This window comes from Morone saxatilis, unplaced genomic scaffold, assembly GCF_004916995.1.
Source record: "Morone saxatilis isolate NCDOM2014 unplaced genomic scaffold, NCSU_SB_2.0 Contig23, whole genome shotgun sequence".
Taxonomy (NCBI): domain Eukaryota; kingdom Metazoa; phylum Chordata; class Actinopteri; family Moronidae; genus Morone; species Morone saxatilis.
The window spans coordinates 13,130,089-13,146,890 of record NW_023339796.1 but is presented as its reverse complement, the minus strand read 5'-3'; the positions used below and the strand labels follow the sequence as shown (position 1 = coordinate 13,146,890).

The window sequence follows — 16,802 nt, the reverse complement described above, 5'->3', positions numbered from 1 at the left end:
ATCTTAAACATAAGACTGATGCTGATATCCGCATATGCAAAACCATGCATCACAGTCTTGTAAGATTGGAACACTTAATATGTGTGGTTGGTCCCAGGAGTGCAATATTTTTACATCTGAGTCCAGCACATATTACAACTGCAGAAGATGAAAGGCCTTTTTCAGTTTCATTCAGACACTCACTTGGTTACAGCCAATAATTTCAGCCAGAAAATGTGCAAACACAACTGAGAAAATGATCAGCCGCCACTGATCCGCAGCCAATAAGACAACTGAAACTGAAGGTTATGAGTAACAGCAGCTACATAGTGAGTCCCTTGACTGTTTGCATATTTACTTGTGCTTGTGTATGTTTGTGTATGTACGTGTGCACAATGGAGAATAGAGAAAGATGTTGCAACCCTCCAGGGAAAATGTTTACTCTTGTGGGCACAGGCATGATGCAAGTCTATGAATTTTTTATATATGTAGGCCATGAACTCCACAATGAGGGACAATAAAAACAATAGCAACATCACACAAACTTCATGTGACACTATTATGTTGCTGATGCAATCGTGCTTCATCTGTTTTCATCTAAAACAAGGTTGACCTTGAAAAATAAACGTTGAGAGAGTGATTACAGGCATAACGGCATGCTAGTTTAGCATTCAGATCATGGTCTTATCAAGTGCCCTCGTAGTCCATATAAATAGTTTTATATTTAGTATTTTGTGTATCTCTTTAAGACAAACAATTGTCACTAACATTTTCTTTATGTCTCTATCAGAATGCTGTGGAAACACTTGAAGAATGATGAGCTCCAAAGAGGAAGAAACTCTCCGTTTTTTCCAGTATGTTGAGGAGAATGGGCTGAGAGCCTACAACGGCCTGGTAGCTCAGAACTTGGACCACGCCAGGAATGAGAGAAATAGGACATTCTTGCAGGAAAAAAACGACAAGAAGAGAAAACAGGAGGAAGCCATAAGGAGGTAAGAAGAAAACAAACAAATAAAGAGCTTCACAAAAGTAGAAAAGTAACAGACTCATTGACAAAGAGAAAATAGAATAGAATAAGCTAGTGGTATGACAGCATTTTATGAAGTAGACTCACTACTTGCTACAGCACACATGCAGGGATGTCACTGGGTTCACTTTAGGAAGAGGTTGTAAGGAATTGGGACAAGTGGCCAGAGGGTCCCTGTGGCAATGGCAGGCTGCCATATTTTGGGGGTTGCCAGTGTGGACTGGTGCACCCCATGATCTATAGAGGATAATTAATTTTTCACTTTCCGACTTATTTAGGACTTGTCCTTGGATGGAGGTCGTCGCTGCTCCATTTATGAGATGGAGAGAATTGAGGAAGGGGTTGGGCTGTGACAGAAAGTGTGTTAGGATGTGAGACACGTTAAGAGACTTCTGTTTATGCTATTGTGATTTACATATATCTAACTGGTCGGAAAAGTATTCTACAACTGTGTAGAACATCAATGTCATTGTCAAGAAGTTGTTGTAACACCCCTTAGAGTTCGAGATAATGTGTTTTTTCCAATTAACTGATGTGCTGCTGTACCCTGTTTCACATGTTGTGATGAGCAAGCAGTTAAAGCGGTGCCGCTGTGCAGAGCAACACCACTGTGTGGCATTCCAAAACTTGAGCGAATAAGAGGCACGCAGTCACAACGTGACAGGCACGTGGATACGGCGTGGCTGCGTTGTGGGGTAGAATACCGAATACTGAGTCACAGAGTCATTGGCTTGATAACAGAACATTGCATATAGGTTTGGAATGTGTTGGTGCGATAACATGGACAATTGTGATGCTTTATTTCCCCAAAAATTTAGAGCAGAACCTTATTTTTTTGTGGGCTTTGTATTAAATTTTTTAGTGTCAAACAATGATTTGAGCCTTGCTTCAAGACCACTGAACTTAAGTCATAAATCATCAATCTGCTTAGGTGCTTAATTTTATACTATAACATGGAAAAATATCACTTTTTTCAAGTCTTAGGACAAATGAATCTTTTTTTTTATTACAATCATTTTCATAGTAAAATGTAAAATACTCATCATAGGTAAAGGACATCAATCAAGTGGATGCATATTTTATCTGCAAGAATACAAATCATATAGTAAAGAAGCACTTGTTGACGTCAGCGGAAAGGCTTATGGGAAATGTTGTCATGTCATCTAAAAAATCATTTGTGTCCGGTCGGTATTTTAGCAGCTGTTGTGAGTTTTAGCTGTGCATGAGATGATTACATTGATCGGAGGCTGAGCATTTATGTGCGACCAGATGTGATTCTTCTTAACTGATTTATTCGGGAACATTCTGAACCCTGTGACATTCCTGTCAAAGGGTCGTGCGATTCCAAAAGAGCTGTTACTCTCCACTGCTACTGTGATTGTCAGCGCATTGTACAGTATGCTGTACATATTGTGTATCGCTGGCACAGTCAAAGTTGACTCAGAGTTCAACTTTATACCTCAGGAATCAGGAAGACAGCTAAGTTATAGTTCTAAAAAACACTTTGAAATTCATCCTGGCTCTCTTTTATCACTTGCCAGCAAAATTTCTGCACTTTCATCCTTATTAGTAGTCTGGTGCAGTCCCGTACAGTAACTTGGTGAATGGGACAGGGCGATGCCTGAGGAAAGTGGCATCTACTGTTTTGCTATCCTTCCAGTGTCTCTCAGCTGTTGCTGTAGCTAAAATATTAATACACAGTCACTTGAGGAAGAGTCTAAAAAATAACTGGATTTTTCATGAGGCCTATAAGTAGGTCAATGAGACGACCCATTTTTACAGTAACTGACTGAGAGTGTGAGGATTCATGTGTGCATGCCGGCACTTGCGTGTGCGCAGGCATGTACATGCATGCTTGTGTACATGTGCATGCATGGACATGAACAACAGGAAACATAGAATATATTGCTTTGTGAGAAACGGTGGGAAAGAACAAATGGCCTTTGTGGCTGTGTGAGGGTGAAAGAGCTTGTTAGAGCAAATGTGTTTAAGAGTGGGGGAAAAGAAGGAGAAAAAAAACCTGTTAGAGAGAGATTAAGTGTGAGCTCAGTTGGAGGAGATGTGTTCTGCCTGGTGACAGCTGGAACAGCCATAAGCCAATCAGAACAGCACGCTAGGTTTGAGTAAGGCGGGCCTTCCTGCCTGCTGCGAACTCGCTCTGGATTTCTTTTATTGTATTTGATCAGAAGAACTCATTCACACAGTCTTACACACATGCACAAACAGATGCCCACAGATTTAGTTAAACGTGCAAGTGTATTCAAAAATACACACACACACGCCCCACACACGCACTTACATTTACTTATATTTACATATGCTTGCAAATTCCAAACGGCTGCTTTCCTCTTTCTTTACCCTCTGTGCACACATTCACAGATAGTCTTTTTTTCTCCTTTCAGGTTTTGTTTCTTTCTTTCTGTGATGTTGTTTTCCTTGTTGCATGCATGGTGTCACAGTGAGTGAACCAGAGCTGCCCGACAACAAGTCAACTCCAACTGGTCCAAGTGCACCTGTGGTCTGTCCTCCAGCCAATCACTGGGCAAATATCCTATAAATAATCCAGTCACCACCACTACTCCAGTCACACCCACCCACCCACACACACAAAACCCGTGTATATGGGTGTGCGTGTACACAGTCACAGCAGATGCACATCCAAAACATATGAGAGGGAGAGACTGTTGTGCTGCTTGACACCTGTGGCTGAATGTCATAGATGAAGATTTTTGTACTTTTTTCAGACACATTTTTGCCCAAACATGGGTGGATTATTAATATTTGTATGCAGCATATGCATTAATATCCACTAAATGTGATTGATATTTGTTTTCCCCCAGATTTCTTTTAAAGAACATTGTGGCTCGACGGGTTGCTGCAGGCACCTTCTGTTGTATCACCACTGTCACCTTTAAACGAAAATGTGATGTGGTTATGATATGCACACCATGTGCACGTGCGCTTTATTATTGTTGTGTGGTGGCAGCTGGTTTTGTGTCTGGTTTCTATGGGTACCCTGTTGCTAGGCAAAGTTAAGCCCCTGACCAATGAACCCACCCCACCAGGCACCTTCTGTTCAGCAGCTGGCCTGGAGGGAATCAGAGTCAGCAAAGTCACACACTGAGGGGTCACACAAACACACACATACATACATACACATCCACACGCATACACACAGACACACAAGATAGAGATTTGTGAAGACACACATGCAAATTCATCCTGTTTCATACCATTTGTTTAAACAAATCTCTGACTTTAAGCTTAATTGTGGCTCTCTGATATGAGAATAAATTAATGCATCAAGTGAAAAACATTTTCCCTGAACACAGTCAGATCTTGAGCTCATTTACTCTACTATACACAAACACACACACACACACACACACATAGACAGCCCTCCTTTCCCCCCATTACCACATAACACTCAGACATCATTAACGCTCCATTCAGGCCAATCATCCATTTATAGGGATTGATTGTGTACAGGCTGGGGGACTTCCATGGTGTCATTATGTGTCTGGTTGTGTGAGCGGCATCGGTCATATCCAGTGTTAAACTCAAATCAATGTTTTGCCCTGAAAGCGACCCTTTTTTCAGTGCCACTAACATGTCTGTTATTGTTAACTTAGCGCTCTCATCGTCACTTGCACAGACTGAAATGCACATATTGTATTGTATATATGTACATACACGTGCGCGCATACACATGCTCACACAAATGGAGACGTGCCATGATAGCTCTGTATATCAGGGTATGGAATGTTATTTTTGCTGTCTTCTGGCAGGAACGACTTCCTGTGGATGAGGAACTTGGGTCAAGATTTTTGTCCAATGATGTAAACTAATATATTTCGTATATTTACCATTCATATTTACATAGATCATACATATCTCAGTTCCTTGACCCTATATCCATCTTCCCTAACCTCTCTCTCGCTTCCTCTCTTTCTGTTTTAGGACGGGTGAGGACATAGCAACTGAAGGCAAGCACTTACGTATGGGCTCCATTACCATGCCGGACCCCCAGGAACGTATGCCAATGCCCCACCCGCATGCCCTCGCCTGTGGGCAGGGCTTCTCTGTACGCTCCCAGTCCCTTCACTCTGTCGGCGGTGGGAACAGTGGGGGCGGAGGAGACGAGGAAGTGGGAAGCCCGACCTCTAGGAAGCAGCCCCCACCCAAGCCCAGGAGGGACCCGGCCACCAAGCTGAGCATGTCATCTGAGGCGGTGGACCACAGTCCTGTATCCACCTGCCGTGGGGAGAGATGTGACGGTGAGTGGTGGTGGCATTTCACACCAAACTGCTGCGCTATATTTAGCTGCTCTCTGCAGTGCCCTGCTCAACGCATTTTCTCCTACAATGACATGACATCTAACTATTCACTGCATACTTCACACTAAGTACCAGAAGTAGCATAGTGGCAAATAAAATAAATAATACACTAAAAGTACAAAACATTGCATTAGAAAAACAATGAAATGTGATGGCTTGCAGTTGAATAAACAACATATGAATGAATACTTTAAAGAGTCTGCCATGTTGCCTATTGTGTGAAGAAAAAAAAACATTCTTTAGCATCTTTGAATGACAGTGGACCATTGTACATACATTCCAGTATGATTAATGGAAGTATCAAAATGTGATGCATATGAATGTCTGATTCAGTTTTTGTGCTGTGTGTGCTGACACATTGTCAGTTTTCACAGCAGAAACCAAAATGTATTCATGTAATCAGTATTGCCTATCTAGTCTTTTGCATGCAGTCCTCAGGTGTTATATATCCACTACGTCTCTTGATCAGGTTTGAATACAGTTTCTACTGCTGAGAGTAATATCTTGACATAATTAGTACAGTAAGGAGTTCTGTGTATTAAGTTGAAGCTCCAGTAACTTCACCTTAGTAGATGGATCAGAGTACTGTGCTGGTTACAGGGAATTTTCAAAACTGTTCTGAGTGCACACAAAAAGTGTCTTGACAGTTCTATAACCTAATTTAAAACTGACATACTTTAATATTTCTACAAGGCAAATTACCAATAAAGGCCAAACAATTTTCCTTCCAGTTAAAACTGGCAAGGCCAACATTTAGAGATGCCTTGATCAAGATCCAGTAGAAGTACCCTACAGCAATTTCACTCAGTTTTCTGAAGCAAAATAAACAAACACAATATGCTTGCTTGGCCACGGATGAAAAAGAGGGCATAATTATAGTACATCAACTCAGTGTAAGAAAAGCTTTAATGAATAGACAGGAATTAATTGAGCTAAAGGAACGTTTCCCTCAACAGGCCACAGATACAATCACTCCTGTTGCAAATGCACAATGCACACAGTTAAACATTTTTATTAGGAAACAAATCACCTATAGTACATGTGCTGAGCACAAAGAAAAACTAACAAGCACTGCAAAACTAAACAGTCACTTAGAGTATAATAATGTCTTTGAGGCAGGTGGCAGAGAGAGCAAAAAGAATTAGAGGTTGCAGGAAGCTTTGACTCCATTTCAGTTTGGATGCTTCGTTGCCGATGTTTAGGGAGTCGCCCAGCCTGGCTCAGATTGGTGGGGATCTCTCCATGTGCACACAGATCTTCCTGGGCACCACGGCAACCATCCCACAGAAACAAGACCCCCTGCAGCCTAGCCAATCACAGAATCACCAAGCAGCTCGAGCCAATGGGGCTCTAGAGATGTTGAAGTCTGAGGCGTGTGAGCCAATCAGAGTGAGAGTGTGGGGGTGTCCCTGGCTGAGGGGAGTGTTGCGTGCTCTGTAGCTGGCACTGTAGCAGGAAGGGGAGGAGCTTGTCAGAGTAGGATTCATTCAGGAGGAGCGACTGACCTAGATTCATTTTCCCCAGGAGGAGAGGGAGGGGGGAGGGGGTTGCGGGTAAACACATCCGCTACAGGGGGAGGGGGAGAAGAGGGAGCAATGGAGAGAGGAAGAGAAGGGACAGGGAGTAAGAGATGTTGGGAGGGATAAATTCATCATCAGTGCTGAAACAGATCCACCATACAAACCTGTTAATGTAATAATGCATTTGGTGATTGCTCAGACATAGGTATACTACTGTGTACACATTACTGTATGCACGCACATATATGCAATTGCTTGCCCAAAGAAAGGCAGAGAGAGTACACTAGAATACGTCAGTCCAGTTAAACACATACCAGGAACACATCTGGGCTGAACCAAATCCTGTATTAACACCTTATTAATTAGTGGTAATGAGGAAAAAATGTGGAACCAAAAGGACAGTTTGATCCTCAGTTCTAATTAGCATCATCATCATCGACCTGGATAAATGCATGGTGTGCAAAATACCAGTGAAGAACAAAATTAAATGTGCCATTTATTTTCTTGACTTTGAATCAACTGCTTTTTCTCTACTTGTTCTCTAAACTTTAATAAAAGACAAATATTTTGTATCTAGTCCCATTTATCTAACTTTCTGCAACATATTCTGCAAAGCTATACATTCAGATGTAGAAACACACAAACACAGTTAGTCTACCATTTTCTGGGAAGACTGACTTCATAGCTTGTGAGACTGTGGCATAAAATGTGTACATGCCTGTCCTAATTTCCTTCTCTGAATGTGTAGGCATGTGCAGTGTGCGTGTGTGCGTGCATGTAGCGATGGTGGTGAGTCATACAGTTACGGGAAGTATGCGTGTGTCTGGGCCATCTGGCATCTGAATTATTAAAGGTGTAAAATCTGCAGTTTGAAGACCTCAGACATGGTCCGGCTCTTAACTACACTTATCTCCCCCTGCCTATCAGAGAAAGGGACACTCCTATCCAAACATCTCAGTGTCTGACCTAGACACTGTGCGCAACTCAGTAGTATAGAGGGCTGTCTACTCTGAGTAAACTAGCATTAGGACCGTTCTGTACAGTAGTATCTAGTCAACGTGAACACTGTACCATAGCCTCACTGCACCACATCTAAAGAGATTTACACTGCAATGCTACGTCACCACTATCAAAAAGAAGCTCCACAGTGTGTGTGACCCAGATACTATACTCACATACTGCTCCACTGCCGTATAGCTGACCTAGAAACATGCATATGCCTCAACTTTTCCCACATATGACTCAAGATATTGCTCCCAGCTATACACATTGACCTGCATCTGGCCCACAAACCTGCAGTAGGCTTTATATTAAAAATGATTCGCTTGATGATAAACGATTCCAGAAATGTCAACAAATTAATAAACCAGAAAACAAATGGCGTACTGTATAACTGTCTTCTATCAGGTAGCGCTTATGATGAATGTGATTTTCTCCAGTGGGTTTGTGTATCGACTTTTTTCTCTCTATCTCTTTAGCAGCTCAAGGATGCAGTGAGGACTGCAGGAGGGTGCCGCCACCCAAACCTAAGAGGAACCCCAACACACAACTGAGTGTTTCCTTCGATGAGTCCTACATCAAGAGCCACGGAGGGGGTGGGGTTTGCCACTCCAAACCCCTCCACCATGTCACTTCCCCCTGCGAACGCAACCCCTCGCCACCACAGAGTGATGAGAGCCCTACAGACGACTGTGAAGATGAACCTGTCTACATAGAGATGGGCGGGATTGATGTCGGATCACGAGAACCCCTGAAGAGTGAGGACGAGGAGCCAGGAGAGTCTGTGTACGAGGAGATGAAGTACCCAGCTCTGGATGATATGGAGTACCGCACTGACCCTGTGGGTTGTCGCTCCGCATGCCCCACCCCGGCACCCTATGACCCTGAACCTCTCAGTCGCTGCTCCACACCTCGAAACATTCCCCTCTGTGACATTCCTGCACCCTTTCCCAATTTGCTAACCCATCGGCCTCCGCTGCTGGTCTTCCCACCGGCGCCAGCCCAGTGCTCGCCCAACTCAGACGAGTCTCCCCTCACCCCTCTAGATGTAACCAAATTGCCCATGCTGGAGAACCAGTCCTACAGCAAATCCCCAACATCCTCCACCGAGCCACCCTCATCTGCACACATCCGCAGGGAGCTCACTGCCACCCCAACCCTCACTGTATCTGGCCGCTCCTCTGCGCCCCCTCTACCCTGCACCCTCTACAAATCCTCCTCCTCATCCTCCTATCAGCGCAGCCACTCTGCTTGTCCATCGCCGGTCAGCATGGGCCGCTGCCTCACCCCTCTCAGCCTCATGCGTACGCCTCCCTTTGACGCTTCTATGCCATTCCCCGGAGGTCTGCCGCGGAGCGCCTCTGCCACCCCTCACGGCAAAGGCTCACCACCTCAAGACGGTGTGGGTCGACTTCATGGCTCTATGCAGAATGTGTCAACAGGGCGTTCACGGACACCCACCAGCCCGCTAGATGAACTAACCAACCTGTTCACCACAGGCAGGAACATGCTGAAGAAAAATGCCAGTGGCAGGAAGTCTAAAGAGCCTGGAGAGAGTGAGTCATTCCACACATCTGCCTCATCGTGGAACGTAGTGTAGCAAAGGGCACAAACACATGTGCTCATATCATGTCAGTGTCAAAATGTGGCTTCAGTAAACTCTGGAACAAACACAAATAAGTAGTCTCCAGTTGCCTAATCAGTAACAGTGTAATTTATCCCTCTTTTGGGTTACCAAGTTTAACCTGCCAAATTAGGAGGCTGTGGCAGAGAATGCATCACTTTTACAGTGCCATGCATGGTGTTTGTGGCACTCCCTGCAAACATCCATTTGTTTAATCTAGGACCAGCAAGCCAAGTCTGATACAGATCGTATGATTTAATCTGAGGGGATTAGAGACTAAAGCGGACAGCAGGTCCCTCAAACCTACTCATGGCATTAGGCCATCAGGCAGCATTACTTTTAAATATGTAAACATCATGTTTAAATACAGATAATAACCATGCCACACTCACGGCTCTGCCAAAACTAATGCAACTGTGAAGGAAAACACAATTTGCTTATAATCGGTGTGCGAACTCTACCATGGCTTTCGGGGGAGCTCACTTACGTGGACTGATCGTGACGCATAGTATGCTGAATAAAAAAACTGAGAAATGAATAATCAGTCCACAGACTGACTGGGACTAGAAAGTTTATTTTATGTATATTTTCTAATCTGAAGTTAATGATATTGTGCTGCCGTAGCAGTATCTTTATTAAAGTGAGGTAGTGATGAATCACCCTCATGCACAAATCATGCATAGTATAGTATAGCCCAAGTTAACACATAATCCATGATTCCATGAATCGTGTGTTGTCACATTGTGAGTCTGGTGCCAGCAGCATCAGTCACAAATCAACATTATTGATCTCATGTAGAATGCAACCATTACTTTTCTGCTAAAATAGCCATTTTAAGCCTAAATATTTTGAAATATAATGTAAATCAACAAGAGATTGATGACTGCAGGCTTTAAACCAAACTAAATAAGCAAGAGGGTGTTTCATAAATGCATGAAGGATAGTGTAGTTTATGCAAAGGCCTATCATGCATTATTTTAAAAGGGTCACTAATAAATTAATATAGAGTATCTAATGATTTAGAGTGAGGTTTGACATGACACGTAATCCTATAGTTGACATATAATTCCAATGCTGCGTCCTCTTCAAAGCTGAGCTGTACACTGAAAAAATGAACTAAAACCCTTAATTGAATGCTCTAAAGCAGATTTATTCAAGCAAATTTGGTACATAAATCATAAAAGAAAAAAAGAGTCCACACATGCATCCTTACTCGCTCTTAGCAACTACAACATAGCAACAGTGAAAGGAGGAGAAATCCCTGTTTCTTATTTGCAGATTCCCTCCCCATGGGTAATGCAGCCAATCACAGCTTAGGGCATGCCAGTCTACAACGGAGCAATGAGCTCCTGATGGGGAATAGCTACGGCTCTGAACTCAAATCTACACCTGATCAGAGGATTTCAGATTCTCTTTTCTGTCCAATCAGCGCATACTCTACTTGTGATTAAGCCAATCAGGTTGCTGTGGCAGCTGTGCATATGGGGATAGTGGAAGCTGAGACAATTTATGACTTCTTGCTATTTTGACTTCCATGACAAATACATCCTCCACTGAGCGTATTTACATCTGCCAGTTGGTGCACATTTGCTATTCAATGCTGTGAATTTCGTGTCTCATTGGCCTACATTTAGTGATGGTTAGCTTGTCAAGGGCTGCATTCAGGTGCCAGGAATTCCCTGTGATGTCTTACCAATGAGCCCTTTGACAGTATTATGTTCTCTAACCCCATATGGTTTGTAAACAGTTTGCATATGCTTTCTATACATCTATGGTGGGCAGTTCTGACAGGTCTTTTTAAATTATTTATATTTTTATCCCAACACCTGTGTGCGAGCGCCACATGGGGCTAAAGGACTGACAGGTTGTGTGCGTTGCCCCGTGACTGGCTACAAGCACACACGGCGTAATGAGCATACAAACCTAACACAATGAATGGAGGTTAATTTTTTCTCTCTCCCTTTCTGAGGCAGCAACAGCTAATCTGACCCACTTACCAACCGGTTAATCGCCACACTAGCTCTCATGCACACACACACATGCATATATGCACACACACTAAAAACCATGTATGACGCATGACATGATAAGGGATGGGCATGACAAGGGATGCTTGTGCATGGTACTGTATGTTAAAGCCCGTATAGAAAATATATAGAGGAACAGCCTACATGGAAATCAATCATGCACATACATTTTTTATTTGCGCAGTGATGATCTATAATGTCTTTATTGAGCATTGAATCAGTGACATACATACGCTTCCCTATTTCCCCATTTGCAATGCTCACAGGCTGGAATATTATATGTATACATGGTTAAGAAGAGCAGGAAGAAATTCAAAATTTAAACACAGACCTATCTGATGGTGGTGGTTCATGTTCTACTTATGTTTTGCATTGGTACCCATGGTTGTTTTATAGTAACATCATGTGTATTATTTTGTAGACTTTAAGGTGAAAGAATAAGTACAATGAAAAAATACAAACAATTAAATTGGTTGTACTAAAAAAATTTAAGCTAATGATAGTGTGTATTATTATATACCAGGATGAACATAATTGCAATGCCTGTTAGCCCACATACTGACTCATCTAACTCCAGTGGTTTACTGCAGCTGCCTCAGTGAATATTGAGTGACACCTAGAGGATATATGTGGTAATGCAGACATTTGAAGCAGAAATTTAGTATTTCTTCTGTATTTTCTTTTATGTTTAAACAGTTAATCTAGTTTACTACCATATTTTGAGTAAATTACATTATGTATCAGCTGGTTATTAGTCATATTTTCAATGCATTATCCACTACAGCAGAATAAGTTTGGATGTAGCTTTTAAGTGTTTGTGTTCTGACTTTTTCTTCCGGTTCTTTTACAGCGGATTCCAAAAGCAAGTCTCACAGTGATTCCAAGCGTGAAGGCAAGGAGCGCCACAGTCACGGCAAGGAGTCCAAGCGAGACAAGGATCGCCACAGCAAAGAGTCCTCTCACCGGAGAGACAGAGACAAAGACAAAGACAAAGACAGAGACAAAGACAGAGACAAACACAGAGACAAAGACAGAGATAAAGACAGAGAAAGAGGGAGCAGCAATGTAGAGCCACTGCCCCACAGACGCAACAGCAAAGACCGTACTTGTAGCGGTGTAGATGCACCACCTGTTCGCAGGGACAGCAGGGACAGCAGGGACCAAGGCTGCATCAGCATAGAGCCGATCTCATTGATAAGAAGAGACTCCAAGGACAGAGGCATTAGTAATGGTGACCTGATGCCTAGGAGAGACAGCAAAGATCGGAGCGCCGGACATGGAATGGAGTCTTTGTTGAGACAGGACAGCAAAGACAGAGAGAGACTGCTAGATCAGCCACCTGAGCTGTTACCAAGACAAGACAGCAAGGAAAGGGCAAGAAACAGTGTAGACTTTAGACAGGAAAGCAGAGAGAGACTGCTGGATCAGCCACCTGAGCTCTTACCACGACAGGATAGCAAAGAGAGAGTCAGGAACGGTGTGGACTCAAAGCATGAAAGCAGAGACAGGCCACCTGAGCTTCTACCCAGACAAGAAAGCAAAGACAGACCCAGAACTGGAGCAGAAAAGAAAGACCATCGTCCTGATTTGTTAGCCCAGCAGGATGGCAAAGAGAGGGTAAGAAACGACATGGAACATAGACATGAAGGTAGAATAGACCAGCCACCTGAGATCATACCCCGACAAGAAACGTCCAGAAGCAGCAACAGCAAGGACAGGGTTGGCTACGGCTCGGAATCCAAGCACGAGGGGAGAGATCGGAGCTGCCACAACGGAGGAGATCTTCCTCCTCCTCCCCTGCCCAGGCAGGACAGTAAAGATCTGAGCCGAACTGGACTCGAAGTGAGACGTGACAGCAAGGACAGAAGCTTGAATGGCTCAGAGCAGCATCATTATGATGTCAAGAGCACAAAGAGCCCTTCTGCAATGGAGTATAGGTGTGACAATAAAGAACGAGGATACCGATCGGATGGCACGCCCAGACGAGATAAGACGAGAGTCAATTACAGCATGGACCAATCAAAAGCACAAGAGAGGAATGGCAGCACAGGGTTAGGGCAGCTTTCATCCACAACGACACCTACTCACCACGGAAGATCATCGGGTAGCCCACCAATGAACATGGGAACAGGAAATGGTGAGGCTGTAGATCTCTTATTCATAAAAGAATCCTCTATTTCTCAGATAACATTTGCGTATGTTAAAGAAAACATCCGGCTAAAATGCATTTAACTCTTCTTATTCCTTTACGTTCCTCTCTTTGTAGATGTGAAAGCAGCACCTAAGTATAGCCGCTCACCTTCTATGCCTGCTAACCCCTCCCCAATGGGAACCCCACAAAGGAGAGCAGCAGAGACACAACAAAGTCAGGTATGCAGATTTGCCTGTTTGTCTTAGCTCTTAACTTCTAAGCCTGTTGCAGGCCCTGAAAACTAACCGTTTCAATCAATTTCTGACTAATAACTACTAACACGCAAGTTAGAAGAGTTTTCAATTTCACTAGAGACATTTCAGTGCTTATTTAGTCATTAACAGTGTTGTAGAGAAATACTTAAGAGCTAAGTTTTAGAGGCTTTAAAATGTGCAACTAACTTTGAAGTTGAGTTGTATTTGCTTCACTTAATGCATTGACTCTGCCCTTCAGATGCCCCAGATGCCGTGGATCTGTGGAGACACCACCATGCTGGAACAGATCGAGAGGAAACGCACCCTCTGCATGGAGATCCGCTCCAGACAACATCCACACCTACAGAGATCTCTGGAGAGGCCTCCTCCTCCGGACAGGAACGAGGACAGGCACCAGGAGCGGAGTCAGTGCAAGCAAGAAAGTGCATCTGTCCTCCCAGGCTGGGGGAAAAGCAGCGGGGGCAAAAAGATCCGTCCTCCCCCTTATCCTACACAGACAACTGTGTTCTGGGACACTGCCATCTGACAGTAACGACACACTTACACCTCCCTGCCACACAACCCCCAATTACCCGCTCCCTCTTTCCTCTGGGTTGTGCTGATTCTTCCCTGCAACATCAGGAGGCGTCAGGACAGCCAATAAGAGCACCGGGAGATGATTCTCGCTGATGTCAAAGGACAATGGTGGTTACCATAGCAATATTTCTGCTCGTTCAGGTTGTCATGTTTTCTTATCATCACTGGTGATATTTGATATTTTTCTATTTCCCGTGATTGGATTCTTGTAATATAATTAGTAGCATAGATATTTGATGAATAGATATTTTCTAAATGAGATGGGGATTAAAAAACAGCTTAAATGATGTATAGTAGATGTAGATGCAATCTAATGTTTGTTTTTATGTTATTTTTTTGTTTCGGTTCTTTTACATTTGAAAGCATAATCTATCAATACTTGTACTGTAGTAGCATAATTTTCTTATGCCCAACTCTTTTTTTGTGCTAAAAAGCACTAAAATGAATGGACTATCCAATTCTGTCTATATATTACTTTACATTTTCACTGTTGTATTGTAAGTTGAGGAGTTAACGTCAACGTGCTTTAGATTCCAGCGCCCTCCATGCCTGGTCCAGTATGTTCTAGAATGTACAACAGTTAATCCTAGAACACAAACAGGAAACTTCGTGTGCTTCAGTTTGTATATTACAGTAAGAAGCTGTGTAGTCACTACGTCAAAGCCTTTTGAAGCAGTTCAATCGTTTTATAGGAAAACCTGTTGGCTGGCATATTGTAGAGGACAGAGAAAGTGTGAAATGTTTCTGCTGAATTCTAAAATACACTATGAGGGTGGGTTGGGGAGGTAGTAAATTAGAACATACATTATTAACAGTATAATTTACAAAAACAGCCAAAGCCTGTTAAAGCGAGATATGGGTGTGGTTGCACTTTGGAGAGTTGTTTTTTTGAAATGGGGTTGGTGGCAATAGCTGGCAAGTACCAGCGCCCTTACTTTGCCATGCACACTGCAAGCACCATGACACAGTGTAAATACTTTATTCCAACGACCAGCCCGTACAATCAACACCTGAGCTTTTAGAACATTTCTTAATTTTACTGCAGATTATAATAGCCATATGCACTTGCTTAAGAAATAACTTTCAAGATTATGCTTATATATATTTTTTTGAAAATGTTAAAGGTAGCTCTGCCATCTAAGTTTTAATTTATTGGCGGGGAGGTAAAGCCTCAGGAGGCTGGCTGTGTGCGACATGCAGTCATCGATGATTGGTTGTCTCTGACAATATTCCCAATTCAATTGGCTGGCAACCATTTTAGAGAACAAATCATATAAGGACCTATAATATGGCAACAGCTCTACCCGGTCAAGCAGACAGGGGTTGCACACCGGCCTATAAATCTTTTAGGCTTTGTAAAAAAAAATAAAAAATAAAACCTGCACTACTCATCATATTCTATTACATTTAATCAGGCTGATTGCATACATGTCCCTCTCCCCCCTGCTCTCTCCCTCTACCTCAAACTCCTACTTACATCATCTAAATTGGTTCTCTTTAGCACATTAAAATGCAATGTTGACATTGCCAAAATAGTATGGGTTTGACAAATGAGATAGCCCTCCGAGTGGAGTGCAAGTGCAGTACCCCCCTCTCTGGTGAGAATTAATGCTACAGAGGTCCCTCTGTGTTGTACCTGTATGTGTGTGTGAGGGAGAGAGCTGTGTGTGTTTTTGTGTGCCAAGCTACACTGTATGCAAGTTGAATCTTTAAAAATGATTGTTTTAAGACATTCACTTTGCCCTATCCATGATGTTGGTGGGTGGAGGTTGGAAATGTAATAATGATGATGTACAATCTTCTTGTGTGTATAAACGTGCACTGTGAAAAGGTAGAGAGAGCACCGCACTGTCAGAGTCCTCTGTCTTATTGCACTGAGTGTTCTCTTGTTTTGCGTAATAAAAAAGAAAAGGAAAAAACATGTTTGAGGAAAAAAGTACTGTATTCTGATTGTCACTTGGGTTCTGTTGAGAGAAATAAATAAATATGAACTTGAAACCCTCTATGGAAAACTGTATACTGTTGAAGTTATTCATTTTTTTTCTATTTTGGGAGTTTTTGCATATAGACTTGCTTTTCAAAGAGTTGTAGCTATTGAACTCTGAATGACGCGTGGTGTTCAAACTTTTAAAAACATTTTAATTGAGGAACACCACTTAGATGAAGGAGAGGCTCTCCTGATTATTTTCCCCAAATGATGATTTATTTAGGATTTCAACACAAGTCTGATATGGTGGATTATTACAAAATCTTAATGTACAGCAGCAAGATGATCAATTATCAAACATTTTCAATTCAATTCAATTC

General features: G+C 42.7%; 1 protein-coding gene across 2 annotated transcripts; it reads left to right on the top strand.

Moving 5' to 3' along the window:
* Window positions 1–769: 769 nt before the first annotated feature.
* On the top strand, window positions 770–16,507 carry nyap2b (neuronal tyrosine-phosphorylated phosphoinositide-3-kinase adaptor 2b; the record flags this gene model as incomplete). Of its 2 annotated transcripts, none has more annotated exon segments than XM_035670089.1 (6): window positions 770–971; window positions 4,967–5,283; window positions 8,345–9,418; window positions 12,364–13,650; window positions 13,780–13,883; window positions 14,158–16,507. In XM_035670089.1, coding segments are annotated over 6 exon segments (3,249 nt in total). In that variant the 3' UTR covers window positions 14,446–16,507.
* Between the last annotated feature and the right edge of the window lie 295 nt (window positions 16,508–16,802).